Source organism: Solanum dulcamara, chromosome 9 (genome assembly GCF_947179165.1).
Source record: "Solanum dulcamara chromosome 9, daSolDulc1.2, whole genome shotgun sequence".
Lineage (NCBI taxonomy): Eukaryota > Viridiplantae > Streptophyta > Magnoliopsida > Solanales > Solanaceae > Solanum > Solanum dulcamara.
In genome coordinates this window covers 73316498-73330155 of record NC_077245.1, presented here as the reverse complement: position 1 = coordinate 73330155, position 13658 = coordinate 73316498, and the positions used below count along the sequence as shown (strand labels likewise).

General features: G+C 37.5%; 1 protein-coding gene and 1 long non-coding RNA gene across 2 annotated transcripts; one reads left to right on the top strand and one right to left on the bottom strand.

The window, feature by feature from the left end:
• Positions 1 to 174: 174 nt before the first annotated feature.
• On the bottom strand, positions 175 to 11713 carry LOC129903783 (uncharacterized). Its single transcript, XM_055979308.1, has 5 exons — positions 11636 to 11713; positions 8429 to 11548; positions 6182 to 6361; positions 1200 to 5149; positions 175 to 460 (listed from the first exon to the last, which is right to left on the bottom strand). Exons 2-4 carry the CDS (start codon positions 11537 to 11539, stop codon positions 1229 to 1231), a joined length of 7212 nt encoding a protein of 2403 aa, XP_055835283.1. The 5' UTR covers positions 11540 to 11548; positions 11636 to 11713; the 3' UTR covers positions 175 to 460; positions 1200 to 1228.
• Positions 11714 to 12257: 544 nt separating this feature from the next.
• On the top strand, positions 12258 to 13658 carry LOC129902649 (uncharacterized). Its single transcript, XR_008770134.1, has 3 exons — positions 12258 to 12293; positions 12424 to 12567; positions 13222 to 13658. It is a non-coding gene; the product is annotated as an uncharacterized LOC129902649 (long non-coding RNA).

Sequence of the window (13658 nt, the reverse complement as noted above, 5' to 3'; positions counted from 1 at the left end):
TGTGTACTTTAAGAAAATAATTATACTATTGATTTACAAAAGACCATGAGTTCACATGCACCATAGTTATCTACTAAAGTTGCCCTAGTTTGTGTCATATTAGCTTTGTTGCCTTTCTATGTGCAATTATACAACATACCCATTATAGTTCCACATGTGGGGGTATATACGAAGAAGATAGGTGTACGTAAATCTTACCTCACTAGGCAGAGAGATTATTTCCGATATATTCAATTTAGCAACCAATTGACAAACTTTAGTTATCCATGTTGTGGCACAATTAAATGTGTCCAAACGTAGGAAGGATAGTAAAAATACAATGTATCAGCATAGATTTATTTAAAAGATTTTCTATAGTGACAAGATATCTTCATTCTACTATTAAGCAAAGTTTCATTCTTGACATGGGATGTTTGATGCTTACAAGAACTAAAAACTTTCGATTAAACCAATCCAATACCTGCCATCCAAGAAATATGCAATTATATAACGCATAACAATTAGAAGCAAGTCTATAACATCTAATTCTGACAAAGGAACTTTACTTATTTCCTAAAACTTCTTTAAATTCAAATAAATATATTATGGGAATTCATCATAAATAGATAAAAGGGAAAAGGGCCTAATATACCCCGTTATAAAGTGACTCATAAATACTCTTGCCGCTACGCAAATGAGTCACACATACCTCCACCGTTATAAAAATTGTTCACATATACCCCCACCATTATAAAAATAGCTCACATATATATATATACCTTTTCAACTTAAGGAAGTGAAAAAAATAATTTTTAAATTTTTTATTTTTAAAAAAATTCATGTATGGGGATTTTTTTTTTGAGAAAGTAAAAAAATATATATCCATACATGTGAATTTTTTTAATTATCATTATTTGATTTCTAATTCATATGTTATTTTTATTTTTTCATTCTTTAGTGTAAATATATGAGAAATAAAAAAAATGTGAATGAAAAAATATAAAAAAAAATTAAAACTATTTTTTGCAGCTATATTGTAATTTAGTTTTTTAGCTATAACTAAATTCAGGTTCTAGGTTTTAAGGAAAAATACAAAACAATTACAATAAAGATAAATCAGGTTCAGATAATTTTAAGATTTTTTAAAGGAAAAGAATTTACAAAAACGCAAAGTGAAGTAAGCAAAAATAAAAAGCTTATGATGGAAAAGAATAACTTACATCTGTTGGAGAGCCATTCATTTTAATCATCACATGTATACCCAATCGATCAGTATGGTGGGAATTTGAGCAATATTTGGCCAGTATTCCCCCTTTTCATATTCTAGTAGTGGTTTGAGCAATGGGCAGTTGAAAATACATAATTGAGAGAGGGAAGAGGGCATCCCTTTTACTGGAAGGGATTGGAGATTAGGGCAACTACGGATGGTCAGCTGAGAGAGGGAAGAGGGCAGTGCTGATTCAGAAAGTGATCGGAGATTAGGGCAATCCTCAATGATCAGCTTAGAGAGGGAGGAGGGCTGTGCTGATTCTAAAAGTGATTGGAGATTAGGGCAATTTACAATGGTGAGCTGAGAGAGGGAGGAAGGCAGTGCTAATTCGGAAAGTGATTGGAGATTAGGGCAATTTACAATGGTCAGCTTAGAGAGGGAGGAAGGCAGTGCTGATTCGGAAAGTGACTGGAAACTTTGAAGCAAAGTGAGGTGCGGGGAATGAATACATAGATATTCAAGAGAGGTGAGGCTTTTGAGAACTTGGATGCTAAATGTTTTCAGATTGTCTATGGTTAAGCTTTGAATAGAGGAAGGCAACTCCCAATTCTCACCAGCAAGAATCTCTTCGTCACTGCCATTATGATTGATTTCTAACTTTTTGAGACAGGAGAGTCTTTGTAAACGCCACTGCTTTCGGCCGTTCACCAGTTTCTTGCAATTCCTGATAGTAAGAGCTTGTAAATTGCAGGGCAATCCTTCTTCAGGAAAGGACTCTATTTCTGGACAATTCCAAAGACGCAGTGTTTTAAGAGATGGAAGGAGTTCCTGCATACGTTCTGGCAGCCACTTCAGCGTTGAACAACCCTGAACATACAAAGACGTTATCTGGGTCCCACCACATGCCACCGAAAGTATTTCAACATTCTTACAATTACAAATAGAAAGTTCTTCAGTCGCAGTAGGAATCAAAAACCTAGTAAGGTTCTGGCAACGTACAGTCAATTCGCGTGCTCTTGGGAGCAACTCAAGTGATATATCATCTATAGAATCACATCCTTCCAGTTCCAATTCCTGGAGAAACACATCCTTACAATAACTCATCTCACCAACTGGCGCATCCAATTTCAATTTCTGGCAACCAGATATCCTTATTCTCTTCAAGCTACTCGGCAGTATGCTAAAAGGTAAGGAGGTAAGAGAGTTACAATTAAAAATAGATAATTTCTCAAGTTGGGATGTAAACAGTTTAGGTGTCTCCAAATTGAGTTCAGGACATCTTGAAATTCTTAATTGTATCAGAGAACAAAGATTTTCAGGCAACTTCCCCATCAACTTCGGACAATTGTCAATTGAAAGGTTCTCAAGTTTAGGGAAGTCGAGTGCGTGCCATTGCTTCCACTCCGGCATATCTTCAAATTCAAGCTTCTCAAGAGACTTAAAAGGCTTTCTGGAGAATGAACTGCCGTAGAATTCTTCCGTCACCTCTGTTATTCGATGCATCCTTCTGATGGAAAGGATTTTCAAAGAAGGAAGCTGTCCTAGTGCTGGCAAGGAATCACAGTCCATGCACTTTCTAAGAGACAATTGTACTAGCTTAAGAAACGAATGATCAGCTAGCCAATTTGGAAATTTTGTTCCTCTATATCCGGTGATTTGGAGTTCTTTTATGTTTGTGTGTGGGTGTAGCTCATCAAGTATGTCTCTTTCAGTTTGTGAATTGTCGGCACTACTTTCACTCCACTCCAAAGACAACTTCTCAACATGATTCTTCTCCTTCATCTTTGCCTTCAGAGCTTCCCTTCTATCAACTACATTTTGCAACTCCAGAAGTGATAGAGATCCATTCAAGTGCTCTACTTCACCCAAATCTTCCATTCTCAAACCACTTAGAAGAAACTTAGCTCCCACTAGTACTTGGAGGCTTTTCAACTTGCTCAGATATAGCGGCATCTTCAAGCGATGAGTGTCGCTAATGTCGAGGTGATGCAAGTTGATCAACTTCTCCATCTGCAGAGGTAGCTCCTCAAGATAGCCACACGATGACAGGAGAAGTGTCTCTAAGTTATACAATACACAAATGGAATTAGGCAACTTTTCAATCCTTGTCTGAGAAAGGTCCAAAAATCTGAGGAGCTTTAATTTGATAAACAAGTCATCCGGCAACTCCCTAATCTTGTAATGAGACAACGATAATGCCCTCAAGGATCTTAGTCTTGGCAGTATGTTATGCAGCACCCTCTTGCTAAGTGGACAAGGATATTGGAAACGGATTGGAAGCAATGTCCTCAGCTGCCCCAATTTGTAGAGGGGTGTCAATTTCTCAAAGTCACCGCAGTATCCCATTGAATATGATAAGTGCCGACTTTTTTCCAACATATGAGGTCCTTGGCTCTCTTCCAACCTGATACAAAGTTTTGAAGATGCAATTTGGGCTAAATCGTTGACAAGGTCATGCATCAAGAATTTCTCTATGTTCCCTTTAGAAGGATTTGGGACCCTTTCGAATAATGATCTTGATCTCAACTCGAGAAAGTATTGGTTGCCTGAATCTTGAATTATTTCATCTTCCTGTGGTACGAGACCATTAGCAATCCACAGATGAATAACTTGTTCTTTCCTGAATGGATAATCTTTAGGAAATATTGCACAATAAGAAAAACATCGTTTTAAATGAGAGGGAAGATCATTGTAGCTCAACGTCAACGCTGGCAATATGTCGTTGTCTGGCAGCTCCCATATTTCACTTCTCAAAATACGTTTCCACCATTTGACCTCTGTTTTAGAGCGTAACATGCCAGCCAGCGTCTTCAGAGCTAAGGGCAGTCCTTTGCATTTAGCTGCAATTTGTTTTCCGACCTCTTCAAGTTCTGGATGTCCCATAGGATCCATGTTTTCAAATGCATGTCTTTTAAATAAAGACCAAGATTCTTCAATTGACAAATTGTCCATGCTAATTTGCTCATTACCCATCATCAGGGCAACACTCTCTTTACGTGTCGTCACAATGATCTTACTTCCTATATCTCCTTGTACAAAAAGATTTCTCAAGTCATCCCACTCGTTGTAGTTGTCATTCCACACATCATCAAGGACAACAAGAAACTTCTTTCCCTTCAGGCTTTCCTTCAATTTGACCTGTAGCTTATTAAGATTGTTGTCATCCTTTAAGTCAAATGAGCCAATTTCTTGAAGTAACCCTTTTGTTATTCTGAAAGCATCATATGCCTCAGAAACACAAAACCAAGCTTTCAAATCAAAATGGTCCATCACCTTCTCATCATTGTAAACGGCTTTAGCAAGTGTTGTCTTACCCACGCCCCCCATTCCAACAATAGGAACTACACTCAGATTTTTTCCATTTGCATCTTCAGACAGTAAACGGTCAATCAAATCCTCTATTTCTCTCTGCCTACCAAATATATCAAATTCATCAACCAAAGAAGTTGAAGGTGTCCTAGTTTCTTGTTTAGTCGAACCAAAATGCATCTTTAAGCCAAGGTGACCAATTTGCTCTTGCAAATCCTTCAATGTTTCAATAGTGTCTTCCAACTTCTCCTTTATGTTAAGATAGAAATCATCACCCAAGCACAGGTTGAGGTCACTTACTTGCTGGATGCTTGTTTCTGCAAGATTTTGATGCTGACCTTCCACCTTAAGTCTCAAAGCTTCATAGTTGACTTCTTCAATTAAGTTTTCAGCAGAGTCCACAGCATCTCGAAGCTCATTAAGCCACTGTCTCACAAATTGATTTGATGTCTGCTTATACTCTGCATCACTTAGCACAGCTTGAAGACCAAGCAAAGTCATTCTCAGCTTCTTTAAGATCCGAACATCATTCGTATGCTTCTGAAACATGTTGAGCAGATCACCCTTAGGAGCAAGCCTATCAAAGAGAACATTCAAAGCTGAAGAGAGAAATGCACCACCAACTGCTAAGCCAATCTCCATTTCTGAAATCTGCAGAGCAAAACAAGGAAACCCAAAATGATTATGAGAAGATGAATGTTTCTATCTTCAATTACTAACAACTTTACTTTACCTGTTGAATGCTAAGAGTAATTTGCAAACAAGAATAACAATTATGTTTTAGCTAGAGTCTACAAGAAGCAAAGCTGTCCTCTTTTCTCTTTTCAAAAAGTATTGACTCGAATAAACAACGACTAATTGAATAATTGAGGCAATAGAGGAAGGTATCTTTTGCTTTATGTCTATTCATTACTTTTGCTTTATGTAGTGCTTAATTGGGCATAACATATCATGAATACATTTTAGAATTTTTAGAATTGGAATGTGTTCTGTTTTCCTTTTCTCTAAAGTATTATTTTTTCTATCTTTACTTGAGAGAGAGTATATCCTAAACAACTTTTATATCCTATAAAATAGTAACAAGATCTGTTTCTATTTTTCTATGTTGAAGGTCCCTATTTAGATCCACCGTTTTATTGTTCTTTAAAATCAAGAAAAATAACATAGATATCAAAATACATGTTCTCCACGACAGCAAAACAAACTAACAAGAAATTGCAGAAAGTGTAAAATGAGGATGATTGGTTCCAGAAGAACACATAACATGTAAGAAGCAGAGAAAACCAAAAATCTTTTTAGAAAAAAAAGAGGGTAATATGACAACTCTCGAAGAAATTGAACCACCAATAACGAAGCAGTAGATTCTCAGATCAATTATCGTCAACAATCTCTATAATTGCTAATTGATAAGTTGCAACACACATACATATATCAATTTTCACAGGATAGCAGAGCACGAGAGGAAAGGTGCCTTCCATTATGACGAAGACGATTACTCCCATAAAATGTTCATGTAGGCATATTACATATTACAGATCAGTCTTAAAAGGCAAAAGGAGAAGAAAGAGCAAACTGAAGCACATGTTTTAGTGAAGAAAGACACAAATGAAGAGTATTTTAAAAAACATATAACTCAAACAACAAGAACCTAATCGTGATGTCCGGAAGTTGTTAGACAAGCACCTTCACTATGAGTAAGAGCCAGTTGCAATCTTTGATCGTGATGTCCGGAAGTTGAGGACTAAAGAGATCAATATGGTTAAAGTGCAATGGAAACATTGTTCGGTGGAGGAGGCTACTTGGGAGACTGAGAAGGACATGCGAGACAAGTATACTCAACTGTTCGTCAAAACAGGTACTATTCTATATCTACCTTAGCCTTTTTTTCCCTAGTTAGTCACTCGGGGACAAGTGATCGGCAAATTGGTATCTATTATAATGATCTGTCCTCGTCGTTATGAATAGGCCAATGAGAAAGGATTTTAAGCCAGAAAGCTTGGGGTAGTAACTTTGAAAAAAATTAGCCTAGGCCAGACTTGGACGAATTCTGAGTCAGGTGAGTCATAGGGTGACCTTGTGAATGGTGGGTATATAATCTCTAATTTTATTGGGTAAGCTGATATCCAAGACGATACGGAGCATTTACGGCTTCACGAAATCGCATTCGGGCGAGTAAAACTCTTGGAATTGGACTTAGCGTAAAGGGTATATTTCAATACGTCTTTGGAAGGGGGTGTGTTGTGAAATGGAGTCTTGGAGATCAAAATACGAGCTCACTGTTTCTGCATATCCTGCTAGAGCAGGGCTGTTAGGGCGAGATGGGTCCCGCCAGAGAGGGACAGTCCCGAATTTAGACAAGAAAAACCCAGAAACGGTTTACTCCCTAAACTCATTCTTCGATTCTTAATACTTATTAAATAGGATGGGTCATCATTGTGGGAGGGTTTGGTCTATGGGTAAAGGTGGAAAATAGCCCTAGGGTGGGATTAGGATCATGGGCTTGGCATAGGATGAAAATTGTGTTATTTTCATGAAAGTTAGGTCATTTTGTTGATCCTTTGTACATATTTACTGTTTTTACACCAAGAACAAGAGGAACGAACCCGGAAAGGGAAAGCTCTTGCACTTTAAGGTGTTGAAGCTCGAATTCGAGGTAGGTGATGGTTTTGTTTTCCATATGTGTTTCATGTACTTGTTAAATTCCTTCATGGTATGCATATGTGTATATGAATAGGGAAACATGCTAGATTTTATGTGAAATAATCACTTGCTGGTCTGTTTTATGATAAAATTGTTCTTGGTAACACGATGTTGAATATTGAATGTAATTGTGGCTGTTTTGTATATTGAGATCGGGTGTCAGTTTCGACACATAAATTGATTCGGGTGTCACGTTCCGACACATATTTGAATCGGGTGTCACGTTCTGACACAAATCTTAGATCGGGTGTCACGTTCCAACACAAGTTAAGTGGTTGTAGGTCCCATGAAAGGACCTTTATGTGAAGTTATATGATTTTGAGATTGTTGAACTGTGATCTTGCTGAACATTGTTTGAGATGACACTGGTTAAGTTATTCTGTATACATGTGCTTATTATGTCGAGTTTACTTGTCCATGGTCCGCTTACTGTCTAGCCGCGTGATCCTACCAGTACACGATTGATTTTGTGTACTAATACTACACTTTCTCTGTCTTTGTTGAGTGCAGGGTACATTCAGCCGGCTGCGGAGAGACCTCGCCTAGAGGAGTAATCTTGTTCGAGTCCAAGGGTGAGCCATTCTTTCACGTTGTCGTGGACTCTCTCATTTATCATAGTCCTTCGTTCGGGACTTGGGTGTTCAAACATTTGTTAACTTTTAATAATTTCTTTGAGGATTGCACTCCATTTTCTAGACTTATTAGTTTTAGAATTTTGGTACGGTGACTTTCAGTTCCTAGGATATTTCTGTATGTTAAGTTTGATGATTAGATTATTTTTCTGAGTTTATGGGAACTCAAAACTTTTATTTAAACATGCTTCCGCATCTTCTTAAGTTTTTCCAAAACCTTTTCACATTCTTCACTGATCTATATAAATGTCTCCAATAGCATGTCTTTATCCCATTAATCTATTTTCCTTCCCTCTGCCTCCGACAAAGACATCGTTGACAGGTTATTTTGTTTCCTTCTGTTTATCATGATTCGCTCTGTTTTTCATATTTGTTTTCTTCTCTTTATCAGGAGTGGCTCTGTTTTTCATGTTTATATTTTTGTTATCTTCTGGTTACTTAGTCAAGCAAATATGTGCCTATATATATATTTGAATACCTTATTGATTGCATACTTAGGAAGTGTTTGAAGCTAAACATGGGCTATTCAGTTGTGCTCTTACTTGTCTTTCTCCATGATGCAGTATTTACTGTTTCTTCAATATCAATATTACCTCACCTCTCTCAGCTTTGAACAATCCTTAATAATCAAAGACGTCATCTGGGTCCCCCCACATGCCACCGAAAGTATTTCAACATTCTTACAATTATGAATAGAAAGTCTTTCAGTCGCAGTAGGAATGAAAAACCTCGTAAGGTTCTGGCAACTCTTTACCCTCAAAGAGCATGCTCTTGGGAGCAACTCAAGTGATATATCATCTATAGAATCACATCCTGCCAGTTCCAATTCCTGGAGAAACACATCCTTACAATAACTCATTTCACCAACTGGCGCATCCAATTTCAATTTCTGGCAACCAGATATCCATATTGTCGTCAAGCTACTCGGCAGTATGCTAAAAGGTAAGGAGGTAAGAGAGTTACAACTAAAAATATATAATTTCTCAAGTTGGGATGTAAACAGTTTAGGTGTCTCCAAATTGAGTTCACGACATCTCCAAATACTTAATTCTATCAGAGAACAAAGATTTTCAGGCAACTTCCCCATCAACTTCGGACAATTTTCAATTGAAAGGTTCTCAAGTTTAGGGAAGTCGAGTGCGTGCCATTGCTTCCACTCTGGCATATCGGCAAATTGAAGCGTCTGAAGAGAGTTAAAAGGCTTTTTGGAGGACGAATTGCCATAGAATTCTTCCGTCACCTCTGTTATTCGATGCATCTCTCTGATGGAAAGGATTTTCAAAGAAGGAAGCTGTCCTAGTGCTGGCAAGGAATCACAGTCCATGCACATGCTAAGAGACAATTGTACTAGCTTAAGAAACGAATGATCAGCTAGCCAATTTGGAAATTTTGTTCCTCTATATCCGGTGATTTGGAGTTCTTTTATGTTTGTGTGTGGGTGTAGCTCATCAAGTATGTCTCTTTCAGTTTGTGAATTGTCGGCACTACTTTCACTCCACTCCAAAGACAACTTCTCAACATGATTCTTCTCCTTCATCTTTGCCTTCAGAGCTTCCCTTCTATCAACTACATTTTGCAACTCCAGAACTGATAGAGATCCATACAAGTTCTCTACTTCACCCAAATCTTCCATTCTCAAACCACTTAGAAGAAACTTGGCTCCCACTAGCACATGGAGACTTTTCAACTTGCTTAGATGTAGCGGCATCTTCAAGAGAGAAGTGTTGCTAATGTCGAGGTGATGCAAATTGATCAACTTCTCCATCTGCAGAGGTAGCTCCTTAAGATCAGCACAAGATGACAGGAGAAGTGTCTCTAAGTTATACAATACACAAATGGAATCAGGCAACTTTTTAATACATGTTCGAGAAAGGTCCAAAAATCTGAGGAGCTTTAATTTGATAAACAAGTCATCCGGCAACTCCCTAATCGAGTAATGAGACAACGATAATGCCCTCAAAGATCTTAGTCTTGGCAGTATGTTATGCAGCACCCTCTTGCTAAGTGGAGCACCAGGATATTGGAAACTGATTGGAAGCAATGTCCTCAGCTGCTCCAATTTGTAGAGGGGTGTCAATTTCTCAAAGTCACCACAATCTCCCATTGAATATGATAAGTGCCGACTTTTTTCCAACATATGAGATCCTTGGCTCTCTTCCAACCTGATACAAAGTTTTGAAGATGCAATTTGGGCTAAATCGTTGACAAGGTCATGCATCAAGAATTTCCCTATGTTCCCTTCAGAAGGATTTGGGACCCTTTCGAATAATGATCTTGATCTCAACTCAAGAAAGTATTGGTTGCCTGAATCTTGAATTATTTCATCTTCATGTGGTACGAGACCATTAGCAATCCACAGATGAATAACTTGTTCTTTCCTAAATGGATAATCTTTAGGAAATATTGCACAATAAGAAAAACATCGTTTTAAATGAGAGGGAAGATCATTGTAGCTCAACGTCAACGCAGGCAATATGTCGTTGTCTGGCAGCTCCCATATTTCACTTCTCAAAATACGTTTCCACCATTTGACCTCTGATTTAGAGCGTAACATGCCAGCGAGCGTCTTCAGAGCTAAGGGCAGTCCTTTGCATTTAGCTGCAATTTGTTTTCCGACCTCTTCAAGTTCTGGATGTCCCATAGGATCCATGTTTTCAAATGCATGTCTTTTAAATAAAGACCAAGATTCTTCAATTGACAAATTGTCCATGCTAATTTGCTCATTTCCCATCATCAAGGCAACACTCTCTTTACGTGTCGTCACAATGATCTTACTTCCTATATCTCCTTGTACAAAAAGATTTCTCAAGTCATCCCACTCGTTGTAGTTGTCATTCCACACATCATCCAGAACAACAAGAAATCTTTTTCCTTTTAAGCTTTCCTTCAATTTGACTTGTAGCTGATTAAGATTGTCATCAACCTTTAAGTCAAATGAGCCAATTTCTTGAAGTAACCCTTTTGTTATTCTGAAAGCATCATATGCCTCAGAAACACAAAACCAAGCTTTCAAACCAAAATGCTCCTTCACCTTCTCATGATTGTAAACGGCTTTAGCAAGTGTTGTCTTACCCAGGCCGCCCATTCCAACAATAGGAACTACACTCAGATTTTTTCCATTTGCATCTTCAGACATTAAACGGTCAATCAATTCCTCTATATCATTCTGCCTTCCAAAGATATCAGAATCATCAACCAAACAAGTTGAAGGTGTTCTAGTTTCTTGTTTAGTCGAACCGAAATGCTCTTTTAAGCCAAGGCGGCCAATTTGCTTTTCCAAATCCTCCAATGTTTCCATGGTGTCTTCCAACTTCTCCTTTATGTTAAGAAAGAAATCATCACTCAAGCACAGGTTGAGGTCACTTACTTGCTGGTTGCTTGTTTCTGCAAGATTTTGATGTTGACCTTCCACCTTAAGTCTCAAAGCTTCATAGTTGACTTCTTCAATTAAGTTTTCGGCAGAGTCCACAGCATCTCGAAGCTCATTAAGCCACTGTCTCACAAATTGATTTGATGTCTGCTTATTCTCTGCATCACTTAGCACAGCTTGAAGACCAAGCAAAGTCATTTTCAGCTTCTCTAAGATCCGAACATCATTCGTATGCTTCTGAAACATGTTGAGCAGATCACCGTTAGGAGCAAGCCTATCAAAGAGAACATTTAAAGCTGAAGAGAGAAATGAACCACCAACTGCTAAGCCAATATCCATTTTTGAAATCTGCAAATCAAAACAAGGAAACACAAAGTGATTTTTTGAGAAGATAAATGTTTGTTCCTTCAATTACTAACAACTTCTTTATTTTACCTGTTGAATGCTAAGAGTAGTATGTGATGAAGAATGATTTCTCTCTCTCTTTTGCTAGTGATCTTACTTGTAATTGTACAGTCCACAGCTGACAGCTATAGAAAAAAAAAAGTAGCAAAACTGTCCTTTTTCCCAACAAAACAATAATGGAGTCTGGTTTCTTGACCATTCATTACTTTCTCAATTCAATAATTGAAGCAAGAGAGGAAGTGTACTTAGGGTGTAGAAAGGGGGGGGGGGGCGGGGACCAGGTTTTAGGACATTGAAAATTAGGCAACAAAAGTTGAAGTGGATACCTCCTCAATATGTAAGATTGAAAATACATACCTAAAAGTTTGACCAAAATATTCATAACTATTCTGTTTTCTCCTCCCCATGAGTATGACTTTTCACCCAACAAGAAGAATTTCTCTTCATAATGTTTTATTTTCATTTCTTGATACTTTAATACTATGATTTTTTTAAGACTTGAAACATGTCAAGAAATTGGAAATTTGATAACACCAGGAGCTACGGTGAAATGATAAAAGTTTTCCCTAGTAGTTGTTTACCATAATTAAACCGGAATGTAACAAACATCAAATTTTATAAAAAAAGAATAATACATGGGTTCACATGAACCGTTGTCAATTGCAACGGTGTAGAGGTGCAATGTCAGGTATCAAAATTTATTGTTCAAAACTTTATACGTAATGGTCTAGAAAAGTGAATAAAATTTGAGTATTAACAATTATATAATTATGTTTTCATGAGACTTATGTTAACCCTCCTTTTATGTGGGATGCTAGGGTTCGGCTCCTACAATTTCAATCGACAATACAAATGGATGCCAGTTATACTTGAACAAAGATTCTTTAGAGGGTTCTCTTACCACAGCTAAGTCGAGTGAAATCAATGTTTTGGTTCCTGGTGATGGGCCTGATGATGATTGGGTAATTTTGTCTTCTCTTTCTCTCTCTCTTTCCCCCTCAGTTTTATTTTAATTGTTAGTGTGGATGAAGCTTTGCATTAAGTCAGATGTCGCCAATATTCCTTACATGTCTGCTTGTGAAAATGAATTTATATTTTGTAAGAAATGGTTACATGTGTAGGTATATTGTTGGGGCTTGTTATCTCTGATAATTATGTTCTGTTTTGAGTGTTGTTCTTTAAAGAAACTACACCATCTACAATTGTATGGTAAAGCTAAGCTACAGTTTAAAAGTGATCATGCATTCTTTACAATAACAACATACCCAGTATAATCCCACAAGTGGGGTCTGGGGAGGGTGGCGTGTACGCAACCTTACCCTTCCTTGTGAAGGTAGAGAGTTTGTTTCTGTTGACCATCTGAAAATGCATGGTATTCTTGTCGCATTTTCCTTTCCTTTTATTTTTGCCTTTGTGCTTTATCCTAATGGATTTCACGTAAGCAAGCAAGACTAGCTTTTCAACCTGGGAAAATGATCATGGTTTTCGGTGCCTCTTCACTTTCTTTAAATAGAGATTAAACTGTATCTTATGAAGCAAAAAGGTGAACTTCAAGTATCAGATTTCATGTTTTAGATGAAACTAGTTAAAGCTTTAACGTATGCACACTGTTGTAGGGTGAGCATGCTTTGCCACAGCAGTATGCTCATGAATACAAGGACGGACGCTTCGTGACTACTCCTGTCTCCCACTCTGGAGCTTAGCTGGTGAAAATTTTCTGCATCCAGTTGTTTTCCTTTTTATTTTTTTTAATTATTTTTTTGTTTACCAATTTGATATATTGGAGAGTTGAAAGATGGTCGATTCTTTTCTTTCTTGATTGTAAGTTATGTTCTGTACCCTTGTGTTTGTTCAAAGTAAGGGGGCTCTGTGACTTTTCTGTCGTCACATTTTTGTTATTTTGTACCAGAGCTTGACCTTTTAAAACTCTTTTTTTTTGTGAAACATTATATAATTTCCATAGCCCATGTAATCTTCCGTTCTATGTTTTAAAATGGAGAAGTCCTAATCAGTTGGAAAAACTGTGGTCAACTATGAAATTGTTCCGTTAAAG

Excerpts from the sequence above, each read along its gene's own strand:
- LOC129903783 (XM_055979308.1), bottom strand. The coding sequence starts at position 11,539 with ATGGATATTGGCTTAGCAGTTGGTGGTTCATTTCTCTCTTCAGCTTTA. Across the intron at positions 6,362-8,428 it reads ATTGTTCAAAGCTGAGAGAG|AATAGTACCTGTTTTGACGA; the intron begins GTGAGGTAATAT and ends AGGTAGATATAG. Across the intron at positions 5,150-6,181 it reads GGCTCTTACTCATAGTGAAG|ATTTCAGAAATGGAGATTGG; the intron begins GTGCTTGTCTAA and ends TTTGCTCTGCAG.